General features: G+C 36.0%; 1 protein-coding gene across 6 annotated transcripts in view; it reads left to right on the plus strand.

The window, feature by feature from the left end:
- Sntg1 (syntrophin gamma 1) overlaps positions 1–18,363 on the plus strand; it is an 807,695-nt gene that overhangs the window by 534,560 nt on the left and 254,772 nt on the right. For all 6 annotated transcript variants that reach the window (XM_069990696.1, XM_069990699.1, XM_069990700.1 and 3 more), the window contains 4 exons: positions 2,507–2,563; positions 16,124–16,181; positions 16,957–17,000; positions 17,089–17,130. In XM_069990696.1, coding sequence (XP_069846797.1) covers positions 2,507–2,563; positions 16,124–16,181; positions 16,957–17,000; positions 17,089–17,130 — 201 coding nt within the window. The remainder of the gene's footprint in view (positions 1–2,506; positions 2,564–16,123; positions 16,182–16,956; positions 17,001–17,088; positions 17,131–18,363) is intronic.

Raw genomic sequence — 18,363 nt, forward strand, 5'->3', positions numbered from 1 at the left:
TAATCAAAGTTAAGGGTTTGTTTTTGGTTTTGCTTTTACATATTTATTTTTCTAGTACTTGGGTTTGAACTCAACCTTATTTGGCATGTGTGTCTTTGTTTAGCTGGTGCTACCCATGAGCCATATCTATAGCCCAGATTCTTTCTGCTTCTATATCTAACTTTTCTATATCTAATCTGACTCCAAACTTGGGATCTTAGCCTTCCAAGTGGCAAAAATTAAAGAAGCAAGATGCTGGTGCCCAACAAAGTTATCTAACTTTAAGAGCGTGCTGTTATCCTGCCCAATAAAATGGCATTAAAAATAATTGTACAGTTTTTTTGAGCTGGAATTTGTACATGTAAAAGATACATTAAGTTTCTTTTCTGTACTGGTTCATGCAGTTATATTTGCATTATACAGAATATTACGATTATATAATATATATTGCAATTGTATAGTTGTATATAATTGCAATAGCAACTCTTTTGTGTGTGTGTGTGTGTGTGTGTGTGTGTGTGTGTGTGTGTATGTGTGGTGCTGATTCAACACTGGACTTCATGTAAATGCTTTACCACTTGACCAATGTTTCTAGCTCTTTTGTTCAGTAATTGGTATATTTTTTGGAAGCTGATGTTATATATTATTTATTCATTTACCTATTTATAGTTTTTTTTAACTTTTTATTATCCTTAGTTGAACAAAGGGATTTTACCTCCACATGTCAGTTTTAAGTTTGTACTTGCTTTTGAGAGAGAATATCTCTAACTACTTGTGTGGGCCTTAAAATTCTAATCTTCCTGCCTCAAGTCTCTAAGTAGTTGTTTTAAAACATGCATTGCCTAAGTTATAACACATATACAAACATATTGTACTAATAAAAATTATAATGGCTTGATACAATCTTTAAAAACTGTTATAATTACTCAACATATTGTGAAGAGAATTTGTATTACTGGATGTTACATTATTACACTCACAATTTTCATTGAATATACCTTAATCTCCACCAAAAGATTTACTTTGTAGTTCATCATAAATAATACCTAATACTACGTAATTTACAGCATGGCAATGCTGTCTGAAAACATTATTTTGCTTTTTTTCTTGTGAGTCCTGGGTCTTGAACTCAGCCTGGGCGCTGTGCCTCAGCTCTTCAGCTCAGGGTTAGCACTCTACTACTTGAGCCACAGGGCCACGTCCGATTTTCTCATGTTTTATTGGAAATAAGAGTTTCATGCCCTGCCCGTCCTGGCTTTGAACTACAATCCTCAGATCTCAGCTTCCTCCGTAGCTAGGATTACATATGTGAGCCACTGGTGCCCAGCTTGTTTTGCTTTTTGTAAACAAGAAACTATATTTGGCTTCAAAACAAAAGGAACCTTGAGACATTGTCAAAATTATGAGTTTTTACCTGTCGTAAGGTATTTCAGAAGAACCATCAGATGCATACATAATTCAAATCATCTCTTCCTTGCTTGTAAATACTTAGTCTGCATAGTCCTTATAGAACAGGGATTGAAAAAAAGAACTTATTCCCAAGAAAGAGAATGGTGTTTATGCTTGGAAAGTGATAACATAGCTAAACAATTTAGGCATATGTGGAGAAATGGAGCAATGTGATAATCCCTGCACTGAAGATACAGAAGACAAGGGTTACATCAATGGTTGTTTGCAGTCAAGGAGCTGAATGTAAATGGAGCAGTCAATAGGCACAGTGTTTACCCCTTCTTCAATTCTATGGAGAATGAATTACATCAAGATGCCTGCTTTAAAGCACAGTAACACTGAGTTTTTTAATTGAATATTACAGGATCTGTGACAAATGTCCATATATGACTTTGTGCCCATTATCTGTGAGATTTTTTTTGATGTTAGATTCATAAACTAATGGCTGAATTATTGTTTCCGTTGTGGAAGGAGAAGGAATCTGATTTTGAAACTTGATAATGTTTTAATGATTATTTCTTAGGTGCATATTCATTCATTTCCAAAATTAAGGATTTTTGAAGTGGCTCAGTCCCAGTATCATTGGAGACCTAGTGTGAATCTCTCTTATGCTGAGATTGGCAGTGTGTAGTTCAGATCTCAAGTCACAAACATGATGGCTTGAGGATAGAGACAAAGATTGTCCTAAAGCATGCTTTCCAATGACCTTGGCTTACTGCTATGTTACCAACAGCTTGCCATTATTTAGATTAGAATATACAACATGATAATGAAAGAATATAGGAAATAGAAAACTTATGATTCTACAGTACGTCCAAAATACACGTGATATGGACTAGGTTTTTCAGTTTAGAAATTTAGTAACTAAGTAATTGTTTTTATTTTGACAGAAAAGTGACTGAACTTTAATTTTAAAAGTATAAAATATTTCATTAATTGTAAGATTTGAATCCTCCCTGCTACCAAAGTTTTTCAGCTTCTTTTTTTCTTCTTTTTCAAGAAAAAAAGCACAACCCAGAGGATGAAAATGTACTCAAAACTAGAAACATTAACCACTCTTAAAAATCCTGTTTTTCAGGAAAGAACGGTGACGATCAGAAGACAGACAGTGGGAGGATTTGGACTGAGCATCAAGGTAGTCCCCTTTTCAGTCTGTATTTGCAAGGCTGAGCCTTAAGGCCAGATATCTGTCTATTCTATTGTTTTCTGGTTCATAACTAGACAAGGATGGCTATGAAGCAATCTTCTTAATACTCAGTGTGGGTTGTAAATTAGGTACATTCTCATGGAACTATAGATACCTGTAGCTTTTTTCCACATATTTTAGGAACGGTTTTGGGAGCTTCACCATACCTGTTACTGAATATAAAGTATTAGCTTTTTTATGTGGTTTCTTTTAAAATATTTGATATATTACATGTTTTCCTTCAGTCCATCAGTGTATAAAATGCTGTTCCAGAATGAATGGAACAAGAGCTAAGATTAATGTTACTATAGCTGATAGCCAGCATGGTCATATGCTGTTGAATTCATTGTATCATGTTCATTTTTTAAATTTGTTTGATCTTTATTAAAGAAATCCCTATATCTCTTCTTTCAATATAAAGTTTATTTATTACAATATTGCAAGGGATTTATTGTTGAATCTGATTTGACCACTGGAGATGGACTACAACAGCAGTATATCCTCAATGAAATAAGAGAATTTTTAAAAGGAGAGGACATTATGTAAAAATTGAAGGGTTAGTCTAAAAACATTAATGCTCATAGCAAACTTACAACTTTGTGTTTATAAGCAAAAGTTGACTTCTTTTAGGCATTCTTGTTTGGGTATTTTCTTATATAGGGTGAATAGGTTTCTACATCTCCAAGACACATGTAAAAAAATCTTAACTGGATTTAATTCAGTATGGTCAAAAGGTAGTACTTTTCATGAAAATCAATCAACTCTAGTCAACTTTGTGGAAATGAGCTAAAAAAGATATCAATGTGCAATTTTTATGTCAATGATGAGACTGTTACCTAAGCATTATTTTGTCAGCAGTGAGAATGTTACCTCTGAAGCATTTAGTTTACAAATATATTTTGTATTTATTCTACTTGTTACTCAGACCAAAAAGTGACAGGACAAATGAAGGTGTTGTGACAAGGCCTGCTAGGGAAATTATATCACTCTGCACATAGTTTTTGCTTTGATTTTCATAGTTTCTTTCTTTTTATCTTAACCACAAGGTTTATTGAGGGATTGTGAAGTATTTTAAAGGTAATATGAAAGTTACTAGAAAATCCAAGACTCAAACCTAATAGTTAATGGTCAGTTCATTTATTTGAGACTTTTGTTTCCTGACTGGCTCGGATGCCATTTCAGAAGAGAGTCTATTGCTGTTTGGTCCTTCTGCTATCTACTTAGAGTTGATACCCTGTAACACAATTGCACTGAAAGGCCACAGTTAAATGATTTATAAAAGTTAACTGTTTTTTTTTGAAAGCATCACAATTTTTTTACTTGATAATTTCAATCTAATAAGCTCACCATTTTGATTCATATTTACCACTCATAATGTTGGCTATAGATGTGATATTTGAACTATGACAAGTGCCACACAGTATATTATAACCAGAAAATAAATGATGTTATTTTGATTTAGAATTAATTTGGTTTATTGATTTATCAGTCCCTATTGTAGATCCACTTCTGTTTTGTGGTGGTTAATTGGAGATAAAAATCTCTAGGACTTTTCATGCTGTAGATCTCCACCTTCTGAGCAGCTAGAAATACAGGCATGAGCCACCAGCAGCCGGCTCAAAGTTCTCTTTTCTATTTTTAAAACTATTTTTCATTTTGGTTATGTAGATCAAATTTGTAATTTTTAAAAATTTTAAATAATCTTGCTTTACAGTTTCCTTTTTGGTCATATGTTAATAGGTAAATTATTATGTTCAATAGTACTGTTTTCTTTAAGTCTGAGAATTTAGAAATTTATATCTAATGAACATTTAGAATTCAGTATAGGCTCAGTGAAGAATTAACATTTTAATGTCAAATCATTAATTTGTTTCAGGAGCAATTTGAACTAATAATATAGCTATGTCATAAATATATAAAAAATTTAACATTAAGTGTTCCAGTTAACTACTACTATACATATGGGAGGGTTTTATTATTTTTTTTATTGTAAAGATACTGTACAGAGGGGTTACAGTTACATGAGTAAGGCAATGAGTGCATTTCCTCTTGAGCATTGTTGCCCCCTCCTTTGTTTTTAGCCAGCCATCTCTTCCCTCCTCACCTCTCCAACTTCTCCCCACTCACTTCCTCCGCCCCCACCCAGGTTGTAGAATTTGTTTTTAACAAAGTGTCTTGTATATCTCATAATTACAATGGATCAGCCTGTATCTTTGTTTTAGCATTTTGTTATTTCCTTTCCCCTCCTCAAATTAGAAAAATGTATAAACCAGATGCAGGGTACGAAAATCAAGTACAATGAAAATAGGAATTATATCAATAGGGAAGAACATACAAAAGAAATAAAAAGATCACATAGTACATTATAAGTACATTAAAAACAACAGCAACAAAGATAAAACCTCTTGTGTTTCTATCTTGGGGTTCATTTTGCTTAACACCATCTTATATGGTCATATGTGCATAGCTTTTGACCTTTTCTGCTTATCTGGTAAGATTATCCTGGACATAAACTAGCTATTGCAAATAAGGGAAACCATGGGACCTATGTTTCTTTGGGTCTGGCTTACTTCACTTAATATAATTTTTTCCAAGTCATTCCATTTCCTAACAAGTGGGGTAATGTCATTCTTTCTGGAGCTAAAAAACTAAAAAAATACAATGGAAGAAAGACGGCCTCTTCAGTAAATGGTGCTGGCAAAATTGGCTAACCACCTGTAGAAAACTAATGGATCAAGAAAATGTTATATATATACAGAATGGAATTCTATGCTTCCATCAGAAAGAAGGACATTGCCCCATTTGTTAGAAAATGGAAATACTTGGAAAAAATTATATTAAATGAAGTAAGCCAGGCCCAAAGAAACATAGTTCCCACGGTTTCCCTTATTTGCAATAACTAGTATACATCTGAGACAAGCAGAAACGGTCAGGTAAGTTGATGCTAGGCAAAATGAACCCCAAGATAAGGACTCAAATGGTTTTTCTTTCTTGCTATTGTTTCTAACATATTTATAAGATGATTTCTTTGTTGCTTTGTATGTCCTTCCCCCACGGTATAAGCCCTGTTTTCACTGTATTTGATGTTGGTATAATTTGTGAAGGGGAAGGGAAAAAACTAGTTGTGTAAATAGGGATACAGGTGGACCCATTGCAACAATGATTTGTGCTAGTCGTTATGTTGAAAAAGGAACTTTACAACTTGGCGGGGGGAGGAAAGGATGGGATGGGATGAGAAGGGGACACAAAGAAGAAGGCACAATTCTTGCTTGATAAAAATGTACTCATTACCATGCTCATGTAATTGTAATACCTCTGTAAGGTATTTTCACAATTAAAAAAAAGAAAGAAAAAAGAAAACTAAAGCTAGATCCTTATATATCACCTTGGACCAGAATCATCCCCAAAAGTATTAAAGACCTCAAAGTAAAACAGACAACCTGAAAACATTACAGGAAAGAATAGGAGAAACTGGGCTGGGAAGGTTGCTCAGTGGTGGAGTGCTTGCCTTGCATGCACGAGGCCCTGGGTTCGATTCCTCAGAACCACATAAGCAAAAAGAAAAAAGCCGGAAGTGGTGCTGTGGCTCAAGTGGTAGAGCGCTAGCCTTGAGCTGAAGAGCTGAGGGACAGCGCCCAGGACCAGAGTTTAGGCCCCACGACCAGACCCCCCCCCAGAAAAAAGAATAGGAGAAACTCTAGGGCTCCTTGGCACAGGCTGAAATTTTCTTAATGGAGACCCAGAAACATAACAAATCAAAGAAAGGTTGGACAAATGGGATTGTTATGCAGAGCTTCTGCATGACAAAGGGTATAGCTTGCAAGATCATTAGAAAGCCCACAGATTGTGAGATCTTTACTAGCCATACAACAAATAAGGGCTTCATATCTAAAATATACTTAGAACTCAAAAAAGTAAATCCTCCAACAACAAATCTTCAAAGAAATAACCACCTGATTAATATACAGTATGCTAAAGACTTAAAGAGAGACTTCTCTGAAGAGGAAATAAGAAGAGCCAATAGATGCATGAAAAAATTCTCAACTTCTCTAGTCATAAAAGAAATGCAAATCAAAACAACACTGAGAATCCACCTCACCCCATTTAGAATGGCTAAAATCAAGAACTCTAATAACAACAGATGCTGGGGGGTATGTTGACAAAAGGGTACCCTACTACACTATTAGTAGGAGGAAAAACTTGTTAAACTACTTTGGAAAGCAGTATGGAGTTTCCTCAAAAGACTGTACATAGACCTCCCCTATGACCCAGCAATCCCACTTTTGGGCATTTACCCAAACGATCACAAACAAGATCACACTAAAGCTACCAGCACACCTATGTTTATCACATCATTATTCACCATAGCTAAGATATGGAACCAACCCAGATGCCCCTCAGTAGATGACTGGATCAAGAAAATGTGGTATGTGTGTGTATATATGTGTGTGTGTGTGTGTGTGTGTGTGTGTGTGTATGTGTGTGTGTGTGTGTGTGTGTACACACACACACACACACACACATGTGGGAGGTTTTGTTGTAAGAAGTATTAATTAAACTCTTATGGTCTCATTAGAGATGGAAGGAAGTGTTGTGTTAAATAACTGAGAAGAAATTCACTGATAGTCAAGATTCCAACAGATCTGAGGGTAAATATTTAATTGACTCAGAAAACAGACACTCAGTTTAAATTTCCAAAATCCCTTTCATTTTGTTCTGTGTCATTAGTGGGGTTCGAACACGGAACCTGAGTTCTGTCCCCTATCTTTTCACTAGTGCTCTACCACTTGAACCACAGCTCTACTTATAACTTGTTAACTGGCAATAAGAGTCTTACAAATTCTCCGGCTTGGTCTGGTTTTTAGTAGGGATCATCAAATATCAGCCTCCTTAGTAGCAAGGATCATAGGCATGAGTCACCTGGATGAAGTTCTCTTTTTTTATAAACTTGACTGACAGGTAATAGAAGCTCTTTTCATTCTGAAACAAACAAAATACTTCAACATGCACTCTGGAAACCAAAGCCAGCCAGTTTGCTTTATGTTCTACTAACCAATTGCCATGGGCCTTCCCTGCCTTCAGAGCCTATGTCTGGGATAATCCTTCAACATCCAGGCTGCAATCCTGGCTGTGATTGATAGTCAACACTGCAAGGAAGATGCCAGTATGAGTTTATCTGACTGCTTTATTGAGGTGCCTTGATGGCTGTAGGTATAGGCATCATCAGCATAGTGGCTACCATTGTCCATACATTCTTCTTTCACTCTCTGCAGCCCCAGGCCACTGGCTTGTAGCTTTAGACTTTCTTCTCACATGAGACAATGTTGAAACTCCTGGAACTCCCATGTGCAGGTGGCTTAGAGCTTGAGATAGTTTTAAGTCTACAGTTTGATTCTGGACTTCAGCATCTTCTGTTGAAAGGCTAACATCAGAACATGATGTAGGACACACTGAGGAATGTTCTTATCTCAATTTTCCCACAGAATAAAAGAAAACAACAGAAATAAATGGAAAAGTATTATATTTGTGTGTGTGTGTGTGTGTGTGTGTGTGTGTGTGTGTGTGTGTGTGTGTGTGTGTTGGTCCTGTGGCTTGAACTCAGGCCTTAGGTGCTGTCCCTGAACTTTATTTCTCAACGATAGTGTTCTACAATTTCAACTACAACCCTACTTCTGGCCTGTGGGTGGTTAATTAGAGATATGAGTCTCAGGGACTTTCATGCTCAGTCTGGCACTATATTATTATCCTCAGATCCCAGCTAGCATTGAATTGCTAGAATTATAGTGAGCCACTATGGATTTGATATGACTTTTTGAAGATCTCATTCCCTTTCTCTTCAACTGCTATGTAGTATTATTCTAATTTCGTTTTATTTTAAGCTTAAGAAACTTTCTTACAAAATCTGAGACTCTACTTTGAAAGCCATAGTATTTTAAATGATGTGCATATACATTAGATACTAAATGTGGAGTGGTAACCCAAAACTTTTAGCATAGGTAACATTCAGATTTACATAGGAATCTCTGATTAATCTAGGCTCACTAATCTTTTAAGTGCCTAAAATTCTATCAATTTATAAAAGATTTATTTAGCATGGAAAGAAAGAAAACCTATGTATGCATGTCTATTCTGGACAAGATTAAAAGAGAAACAGAGGGATGACCTCTGAGCTCAGAGGACAGCGGTAACCCTGCTGCTGAAGGTGGAGGTTTTGACAAGGAGGGGTCAGAGATAGGCTACGTTCTTGCTTGAGTATTCATGTCACCCAGGTTTAGATAAATTATTTTCTTTAGTCTGAAGTTGGGTCAGTAGGATTCTCTTAACCTATAGGAGCAGCCTACTCCCAGACAGGGAATTAGGAGAGGATTCTGAAGCTTGAACTCAGGGCTACATGCTTGGCTTTTTCACTCAAAGCTGATTCTCTACCTCTTGAGTCACACCTCCACTCAAGATTATTGCTAGTTGATTGAGGTAAGAGTCTCAGATTTGTCTACTTGTGCTCGTTTTATATTTCCCTTGATCCTCATATCTCAGCTTCCTGAGTGGCTAGGATTGCGGTCATGAGGCACTGGTATCTGGTCATTTCTTCAATTTTGTGCCCATATTGCAGTTGTATGTAGAAAATGTACTATAGCCAAATGGGTAACTGAAGCAGAATTACAGGATGAAGTTTGGGGATGTGACATACATACATATACATATGTGATCCACTATTATTTTTAAATAATATTTTAATGTAAGCCCCTATTCTAAAACCTCAAGGAGAAAAATTGTCTCCCTCCTGTGGGCATTAGAGGTCCTCTAAGAGATGTTTGCAACTTGTGCATGAAGCCCGTGCACTAAAGCTGTTTGTGCTCTTGGTTATCTTTTGTAGGCATTCTCATATACACTATAATTGTGGGTCATTTTTGTGATCTCCTGGTTGTTATCATTATTGTCTTCTTTGTTCAAATAATCTCTCAGAAGTCAAAAACTTATGTTTTTTCCCACTTGCATTAGCTTTGTGTTTTGTTTGCCTTTCAAGAGGAAATCAAGCTCTTCTATTTACAAAAGTCACATCTAGACCAAAGGACATAAACTACTAATTTAGAACTGTATTTCTTCTCTGCTCTACTAATTTAGAACTGTATTTCCTCTCTGCTCACACACTGGCACTGCTTTCTTTGAAGTGTCAGATACATGAGGCTCTCTGGTGCAGTCTGCATTGTCCTGTGGGTCATCTGCATCCATGCAAGCTGATCCTGTCCCAATAGCATCTGTGTTTCCACCAGCATGAGCTTGCTTTTCTCTCAGCTCTGAGGTCATATTTCTCATTCCCCTATGGCCCTTCTAGGAGACGTGTATCCATGTCTATCCCTCTTGTCTGGAGCATCCTTAGAGTCACCATTTCACCACAGCTAGGATTTGCATTGCAGTATCTAATATCCTTGTGTTTCATCATAGTCACAAGGCAGAGAAGGTGAAAATCCTGTTTCTTCAGATATGAAAGACCAGAATTAAGGAAGTAATTTCTTAATATCAAGAGTCAGTATGAATAGTACCAAATTTAACAAATCCAAGTGTACCTTCAAAGTGATTATATTAATCCCAGCTTTAAAATGTATTAGGAATTTTTATGCAAGTCTATAAATATCACCTGCTGATAGAAGTAGATACATGAATCTATATTCATCTTATCCTTCCAAATGTGGACTCTTTTAATTCAGTCTGCCTCCACTTTCAAATGTAAACACAAGAAGTTCACAGACAGATACTCAAACTTACTTTCAAGATTTCAGATTACTCCCAAGAATCACTTAAAATCCCTAGAAAATTTTCATTTCAAAGGACCATTAATATTTGTATTAAATAACTCGATATAATTCATCTAAGTCTACGTACTTAAAGTGTAGACTTCAATAATATTTTGTATCTTCACATATACAAGTAATCATAGTTCACTTAGTTTTACTTATTTCTTTATTTTTGATACTGAGGCTTATGCTTGCTAGGCAAGCATCTGCCACAGAGCTATACCTCCCATGCCTGTGTAGTTTTAGGATATTTCCTCACTTCAAGAAGATATTCCACGGGCTGGGAAGGTAGCTCAGTGGAAGAGTGTTTTCCTTGCATGTATGAAACCCTGGGTTTGATTCCTCAGCACCATATAAGCAGAAAAAGCCAGAAGTAGAACAGTGTCTCAAGTGGTAAAGTGCTAGCCTTGAGCTGAAGAGCTCAGGAACAGTGCCCAGGCCCAGAGTTCAGTCCCCACGATGGGGGGAAAAAAAGATATTCCATGTCCTTTCCAATCAGTTTAGGGACAATTCTTTCCCATCTCAGCCTGTTTTGTCTCTATGGAATGCCCTATTGGGGACCTTTCTACAAAGGTAGTCATATTGTACATGAGAAGGACTAAAATAGGTGATTCTGGTAGCTGATGATGACTCTCAGATAGATAATTGTTCTCCCCATTGTCTTTCAACGCATATTTTCTAGATGATCCTTGTATCTGTCAATTTAAGCTTTGAACTGGAATTACTTTGTTTTTATCTGCTTATAAGAAACTTCCTTATTACTGGAAGAGTAAATCTTGAGGTCCATATATTTGTTTTTTTTCTATAATAAAAATATTAAACCAAAAAGTTTTATTTGGCAAGATTTCCAGTGCTCTAACAGGATACTGGGGTTGATTGGTTGTATTTCACAATCACACTGGCAAAATCATCCTGTAGATACTTCTCCAAAGGTTTTAGATGGAGCTCATAGCCTTGTGCCTATGAAGTTAGCTACCACATCAGTTATGTTTTGAACAAAGGACACTACACATTGGAATGAGGCATGTTTGGATATCTGTGATTCCCTGTGCAGAAATGTATGACTTTTCCTAATCCTGGATCCTATCATAGGCTGGAATACCATTAGGTTAATCCAGACACTTTCCAAACCTATGATCACAAATACACTCCTTGGGCCAGGGATGTCTTGGGAAAATGATGAAGAAAGCTCTGGCTGACTTCATCCCTGGCTGTTCATACTCTAATAGAAAGAACATGCTGATCAAATTCTAATGTAAATCACAGACTTAATTCACTGCTACAAAGTGGATTACTTCAAGTCAGAGACATAGATGTCTGCCTGCTTGCCTGCCTGCCTGTCTTCCTGCCTGCCTGCCTGCCTTAGGAATATTTTAGCCAAGTCTCAAATATGGGCAGGCAAAATTCATCCCAGACAGAGACAGTAAATATTGATATCTTTTAGTGCTCATAGAGCTGAGAGTCCTAGCTGAAACCTAACTAGGCTGTGAAACCATGCAACAAGGGACTGATAAGGATCTTAATTTTGGTTTCAGGAATAATTGGAAGCTTATTGCCTGTTTTAAAGCAAGCAAGGACATTATATTACCCTTACCTAGGAAACTTTAAATTTCCCAATTTAAGTCTTAAACTAGATCTAATTACCTTTAATAGGCCTAGGTTACCCTCACATTTCGTCCAACAAATGAAGGTAGAGTCATTTAAAGTTCCAATTTTATCTTCTAATTTTTGTTTCAGACTTTGTTATCTAATCAATAAAGCTATTTTCTGATATTAGTTTTAAACTTCAGAGCTCCAAATGTCTGTTTTAAAAGGAAAAAGAAAAACATGGTTGATATATCAAGCTGTTCAAATATTAGGAGAACTTTATATAGGAAGGAAAATGTTCATGAAGTAGTTACTTCTTATACCTTGCTTTATCTGTGTGTGGAGGGGAAATGGGAGTTATGGGGTCACCTCAGATGGTGAGAATCTGGAGCTGACATGATGTGTACATTTGTAATACCCATACTCAGGAGATAAAACAGGATGTTTCCAAGTGACTTTCAGGCTAACCTACACTTAAATATGGATAGCTGGTTTCAATCCTACCTACTTTTCACCCCCATTTAATGTAGGCATTAAAAAACTTCTGCATTTATAGTAAAGTAGATACAATTGTAAATTGTAAAACCAGAAGAAGGGAATTCCCACAATCAAGTCTGTCATAAATAATGTCATCACTGCTCAGCTATGTGAGTTATGGTCTTGTCATCAGAGGATAGATGAGTGCTTCCTTTGCTTTCATGCAAAATCACAAGTCCTTGAGATCCACTCGGAAAGAATTTCAGAGTTTGCAAAGATCTATTTTAGTATAACAGAGAGACAGTAGGGAGAGACAGTTCCCCATAGGATCTGGAAGTTAAAGACTCAAAATGACTGCTCATATCTATAGCTTTTCTATAGTTTTAACTGGACAGTTACACTTCAGTGTAAAACTTCTAATCCTTAGATTAAGGATCTGGATGAGTAAGATTGAGACAGGTTAGCTACTGGGAAAGAATGCTAAAATTGACTTCTAGTCACACCTTAGGTAATGCTCTATCCTCACCTTAGTACTTCCCAAAGACTCACTCCTCCCTCCTTGGGGGAAGAGGTAATTTGTGGTCAGTTTTAGAATTTCTCTCTAGGGGCAGAGAAACTCTAGGACAGTTCTAACCAAACTGAAGTACCTTCACAGTAGAACCCCTTGAGTCCTGTGCTCAACAAACTCCTAAGTCTTCATACATCCCATACATATACTGCAATGAGATGGCAACCATGTATATCAAGTCAATCAAGTCACATTTGATCTTTTCCCTAAGGTCATCCCATTGTCATTACCATGAACTCCTCCCACACTCTCCAAATCCTAAAGGGCTGAAATGTCCTTAACCATGTGTGTGTCCTTGAGCACCTAGTTTTTTCCACCATTTCCCTTAACAGTGTATTTCTTTTTTTATTTTAATACATTTTTATTGTAAAATACTGTACAGAGGGGTTACAGTTACATGAGCAAGGTAATGAGTACATTTCCTATCAAGCATTGTTGCCTCCTCCTTTGTTTTTCCCCTACCATCCCTTCCCCCCACCTCCACAACTACACCCTCCCCACCCCCACCTAAATTGTAAAGTTCATTTTTCAACATAGAGTCTTGTACATCTCATTGTTACAATGGGTCTTAAACACTCTGCTTTGCCAGTTTAGAAGATACCCAAGTCCCAGCTAAAACACAGGTTATCTTCAGAACTTCTTTTTTTCAGATATGCCTTTCATTCTTCCTGTCTGTGCTCATTCCAGAATTGTTCTCCATTTTGAAGGAGAAAGCACATTTAGGTAGCCCATCCTATATTTTAAGCTTAACATTAAAAAGGAAGTGTGGAAGAAGGGGAACTTACCTGCCATTTCAGTTTGCTTCCTGTCCTTAATTTCTGAGCCTGGTCTGATATTCATTAAAAATAATATAATTTCCAGGTCTCCTCATCTATCTGTCCTGATATAGTTCCATAGTTGACTTATTTCACCTTTTCATATTATCTTTACCAGGTTGATGGCTCATTTAAGTTAACCAGCTTTTTCTTCTAAAATGTGTAGATGTAGATCAAATAGCTTTTGCAATTTCCATGTATTTTGAGGAAGTATCAACAACCATAATAAGACATTATTCCAGGCATTGTGGTTCCACTAATGCTCAAAACAAGCAAAAAATTAAGGATGAGGGAAGGAAAAATATTTTAAGTGATAAATGTTTGAAACTGATAAAAAGTATTTAGAATAAATAGCATTCAGAAAAATCAATAAATACGTTTGATAAATATTATATATCAGAAAATTCGAAGCTGATAAGTATTATAGGAAAATAATGAGGAGAGATGATTGAAAATGGAGTCATATATATTAGTTTGGACTAGTTCTAGCCTTATTTTAATGCCTGTGCTTATTTCAAATAAATCTTAAAGTGAAATAAGCACCCACCTTTAGGTTCTAACTTCCCCAGTATGCAGAATTTACTGTGTACACAGTAAATTTCTTTCACAGTGTCAATTCCCTCACTGTCTCTTTGACCAGATGGGAGGCAGGCTCATGTTAAACAGGATTAGCGTTCTGGATACACGTAAACTAAAAGGCAAGACCATAATTGGGATCTTTGTAGTCTGTGCCAGGGGCTTTCTTTAGATTTAGTGAGGTTGGCATGTATGGATAATGAGTTGGAGGGAAAACAAAAATACATTTTGAATAATGAATTTCAGTTTCAAAATGAGTAGAACTTATCGTATTTGTCATCTTCCTTTTCACTAGTTTAGCAGTAGAAGCCACTCTAATTAACAAAAAAAATTTGAATATTCACACTTTTCTTGACAATTGTTGTCTATCTTATAGTTAGCTATACTCAGTAGATATACATGTGGAAAAACTGTTCTAAAGTAATTTTTGGACTGCACTATGGGATCCTGAGGGGATCACCTAGTCTCAGCATACCACACCAGTGTCCTTTAGACTATCTTTTTAACTGTTTGTATTAAAAAGCACTAAGCTTCTTTTTTTCATAATGTATTCTTTTTTTAATGTTTTTTATTGTGAGAATACTGTACAGAGGAGGGTTACAATTGCATGAGCAAGGTAATGAGTACATTTCTTATCAAGCATTGTTGCCTCCTCCTTTGTTTTTCCCATACCATCCCTGCCCTCCAATCTCCATGACTACACAATAGGGTTTAGGTTTCTTTGGGCCTGGTTTACTACACTAATATTTTTTTTCCAATTCTTTCCATTTCCTTACAAATGGGCAATGTCATTCTTTCTGATGGAGGCATAAAATTCCATTGTGTACTACAAACAAGACCATACTAAAGCTACCAGTACAACTATGTTTATTGCAGCATTATTTACCGTAGCTAGGATATGGGACCAACCCAGATGCCCCTCAGTAGATGAATGGATCATAACATATTCTTTAGTTTACTCATTTTAGCTTTCAACTACTGCTTTCAGGCATTTCATGTCTGTAATGTTGCAACAGGATTTTCATACCATTCTAAGAATTTATTTGTTTTCCTTTACATAAGTTTAGATTGCTTGTCTTTTTTCCCCACCATATCCGGTCCAATGGAAAATCACTATTAAATCATATGAGGTTGAATCTTGCTATGTAAGTTGTTTAGCATGCGATTTCACACAAAGAGGAGTCTAATATTCCTTGGGAAATGCAGATGATCTATTCCCACCATGCATGTATGCATCCCAATTTTCTTTATCTATTCTTAGAGATAAATGTTTCTCTGGTCACGTAGCATTCAGAAAGGTTTCTGAACTAGGAGAATGTTCCATTGACCATGTATAGTCATTTAGCCAGAGCATCAAAGTATATAATCATAGGGTGTTAGGAATCCTAATAAGAATTGCTACATCAGATAGCATTCCTAAATAGGTATTTAGGACAAAAGAAATACTGTTTCTGAAGACTTTATCAGTCTTTTCTGTTTTGAGGAGCAATCATTTCATAATTGATTGTTACTAATTGTTGGATGGCTCAGCAATATTCTAAATAAGTAGATAGTTTCGTGGTAGTACTACCTACTTACCTACATTCCTACCTACAAGCTTACACAAGTCTATTTAACCTGCCTAGGTAGTTTCTTAATTAAATGCTGCACTTAAGGGAATTAAAATATGATATGTGATTTTTTTCCCTTCTAGGGAGGAGCAGAGCATAACATTCCAGTTGTCATTTCAAAAATCTCCAAAGAACAGAGAAGTAAGTATTTGGCTAGTAGCTATTTCTTTGTGCAGCTTTTTTATTTAGGTTGCTTCACCATCTAGGATGGGATTGACTTTCTCCAGTTCAAGCAGTAAGTATGCCTGAATCTGATTCCTGAGTTCACCAATTACCTCTCCTTAAGAAGACATTTTTTTCACAGAAAGGAATCTAGGTCAAAGTAAGAACACAATGTGATCTTGTATGATTTGAAGACAGCAAAGTTTTTCAGTTGTTTTGGTAAATAGAGGAACAAAACTAAGGCTGAAAGTACGTAGTAAAGATATTTCCAAAAACTTTTTCATTCAATTTTTGTGCACAATTTTATCCAATTAGTTCTTCTTATGAAGCTTCTTCTAGAAAATACAATAACAAATACAAAGAAGTTGTTTCATTCCTAAACTTCAAATAAAATCAGTAAAACAATGTAATCTTCATAAACTACCTTGGAACTCCTGCCACAGCTGATAGGTTGGATGCTATAGACATATTCTAGTTACAAATACATAAGAAAACTAAAAGTGATGATGTTTTTGTAATTCTAAGATAAAACTAGAATTAAATTTTTAAAAAGACTAAATAAAACTGTATGAGTTTCAGTAATGTAAGTGAACCAAATCATATTATTGTTTAGAATTCCAATTTTCAGTGAATCTTTAAAATATTAGCCAAATAACACTTTTTAAATCTGTCAGTTTTACATTTAATTAAAAATACATTCTTTAATTTGTCAGAGGAAACAAGTCAATATGCAATCTTTTTTTTTTATTCATAGCGGAACTTTCGGGACTGCTCTTTATTGGGGATGCAATTTTACAGGTACTCATCTTGTCATTATTATTCATATGCAACCAACATACAAAGTCAATTTGTAATACATGACACTATGCTTTTCTTTCCATTGCAGATAAATGGGATTAATGTGAGAAAATGCAGACATGAAGAAGTGGTGAGTCCCCTTTTCCCTAGTGTCTTATTTTTCTCCATATGCTAATAAAAGATGTAATGCATTGAAAAATATTACCAACTACAAAGATAAAACATGAGTTTAGTCTTTGAGAGGATCTCCTAATTGATTTTTTTCCTCTTAGAAATGGATGACTATTACCCAGTATAAAACAATTTCAGTATATATTTAAAGATGATCATTTGCTGTTTTCAATCTGTACCAGTTGGTATTGATGCCATTTGAGGATATGGAGTCATTCTCTCTGTGCATTGAAGAAGTGAAAGGCAGGAAATTATTTTTAGCAGACAGAGCAAGTTTACTTGACAGGGAAAGGAAAACTGCAGAAAATAAGGACACACTGACACTCTGAAGAGGAGTCCCAAAAGGAGTCAAATAGGGTCCTATGGGAGGGCAGTTTTTATGGAATGGGACTTCTTCCATGTTTTCTCCCTGGGACTTTGTGCTGATTGCTGGACCATATGCTTTTCATTTGCACTGTGCTGTGAGTAGCAGGGAAGAAGACAGGAAGAGAAAGAGAGATCTCAGGCAGACAGTTTCAGTGCTAATCAGAGTTGCCATTGATTTTTCTATGTTATTTATTTTATTTTATTTTATTGAAAAGTTGCTGTACAGAGGGGTTACAGTTACAAGAGTAAGGCAATGAGTACATTACTAGTCAATCATTGTTATTCTTTCCCATGTTGTTGTTCCCCTATCCCTTACCCCCCCCAGCTCCTACATTCCTCCAACCCCATCCTATCCCCTCCCCCCCCAAAACTTGATTTGGGTAGCCTGCATCTTGTATATACATTTGATATTTTACTCTTGCATTTTCTGGAATATTTCTAACTGTAGATTTGGAAGTCTGAGATGGAAATTTAGCAGATTTGGGTGGGCCTAAAACTTTGAATTATAGCCCACATTCTACAAAATGTCATTGTACATGCCTTCTCATCTAGACTTGGTTTCTATTATGTGAAAAACATACTCACCCATCCAAGCTGAAAGGACAAACTCGAAGATAGAAAGGTCAGTGAAAGAGCAGTCTTTCAAGATGGTGTCTGATAGGAGATTACAGAAAGCAGTTTTATACCTAGCATGTGGTAATTCTTCCAGCAATTCCTCATTGGTTGGATTATTATAAAGTTTACATTCTCTCCCACATGTCACCTAATTAAACATGCTCTTGATATTGGCTAAATTTTAGAAGTGTCTTTCATTATGGAGGGCAGG

The sequence above is a fragment of the Dipodomys merriami genome, unplaced genomic scaffold (assembly GCF_024711535.1).
Source record: "Dipodomys merriami isolate MVZ:Mamm:240054 unplaced genomic scaffold, mDipMer1.0.p SCAF_4, whole genome shotgun sequence".
Lineage (NCBI taxonomy): Eukaryota > Metazoa > Chordata > Mammalia > Rodentia > Heteromyidae > Dipodomys > Dipodomys merriami.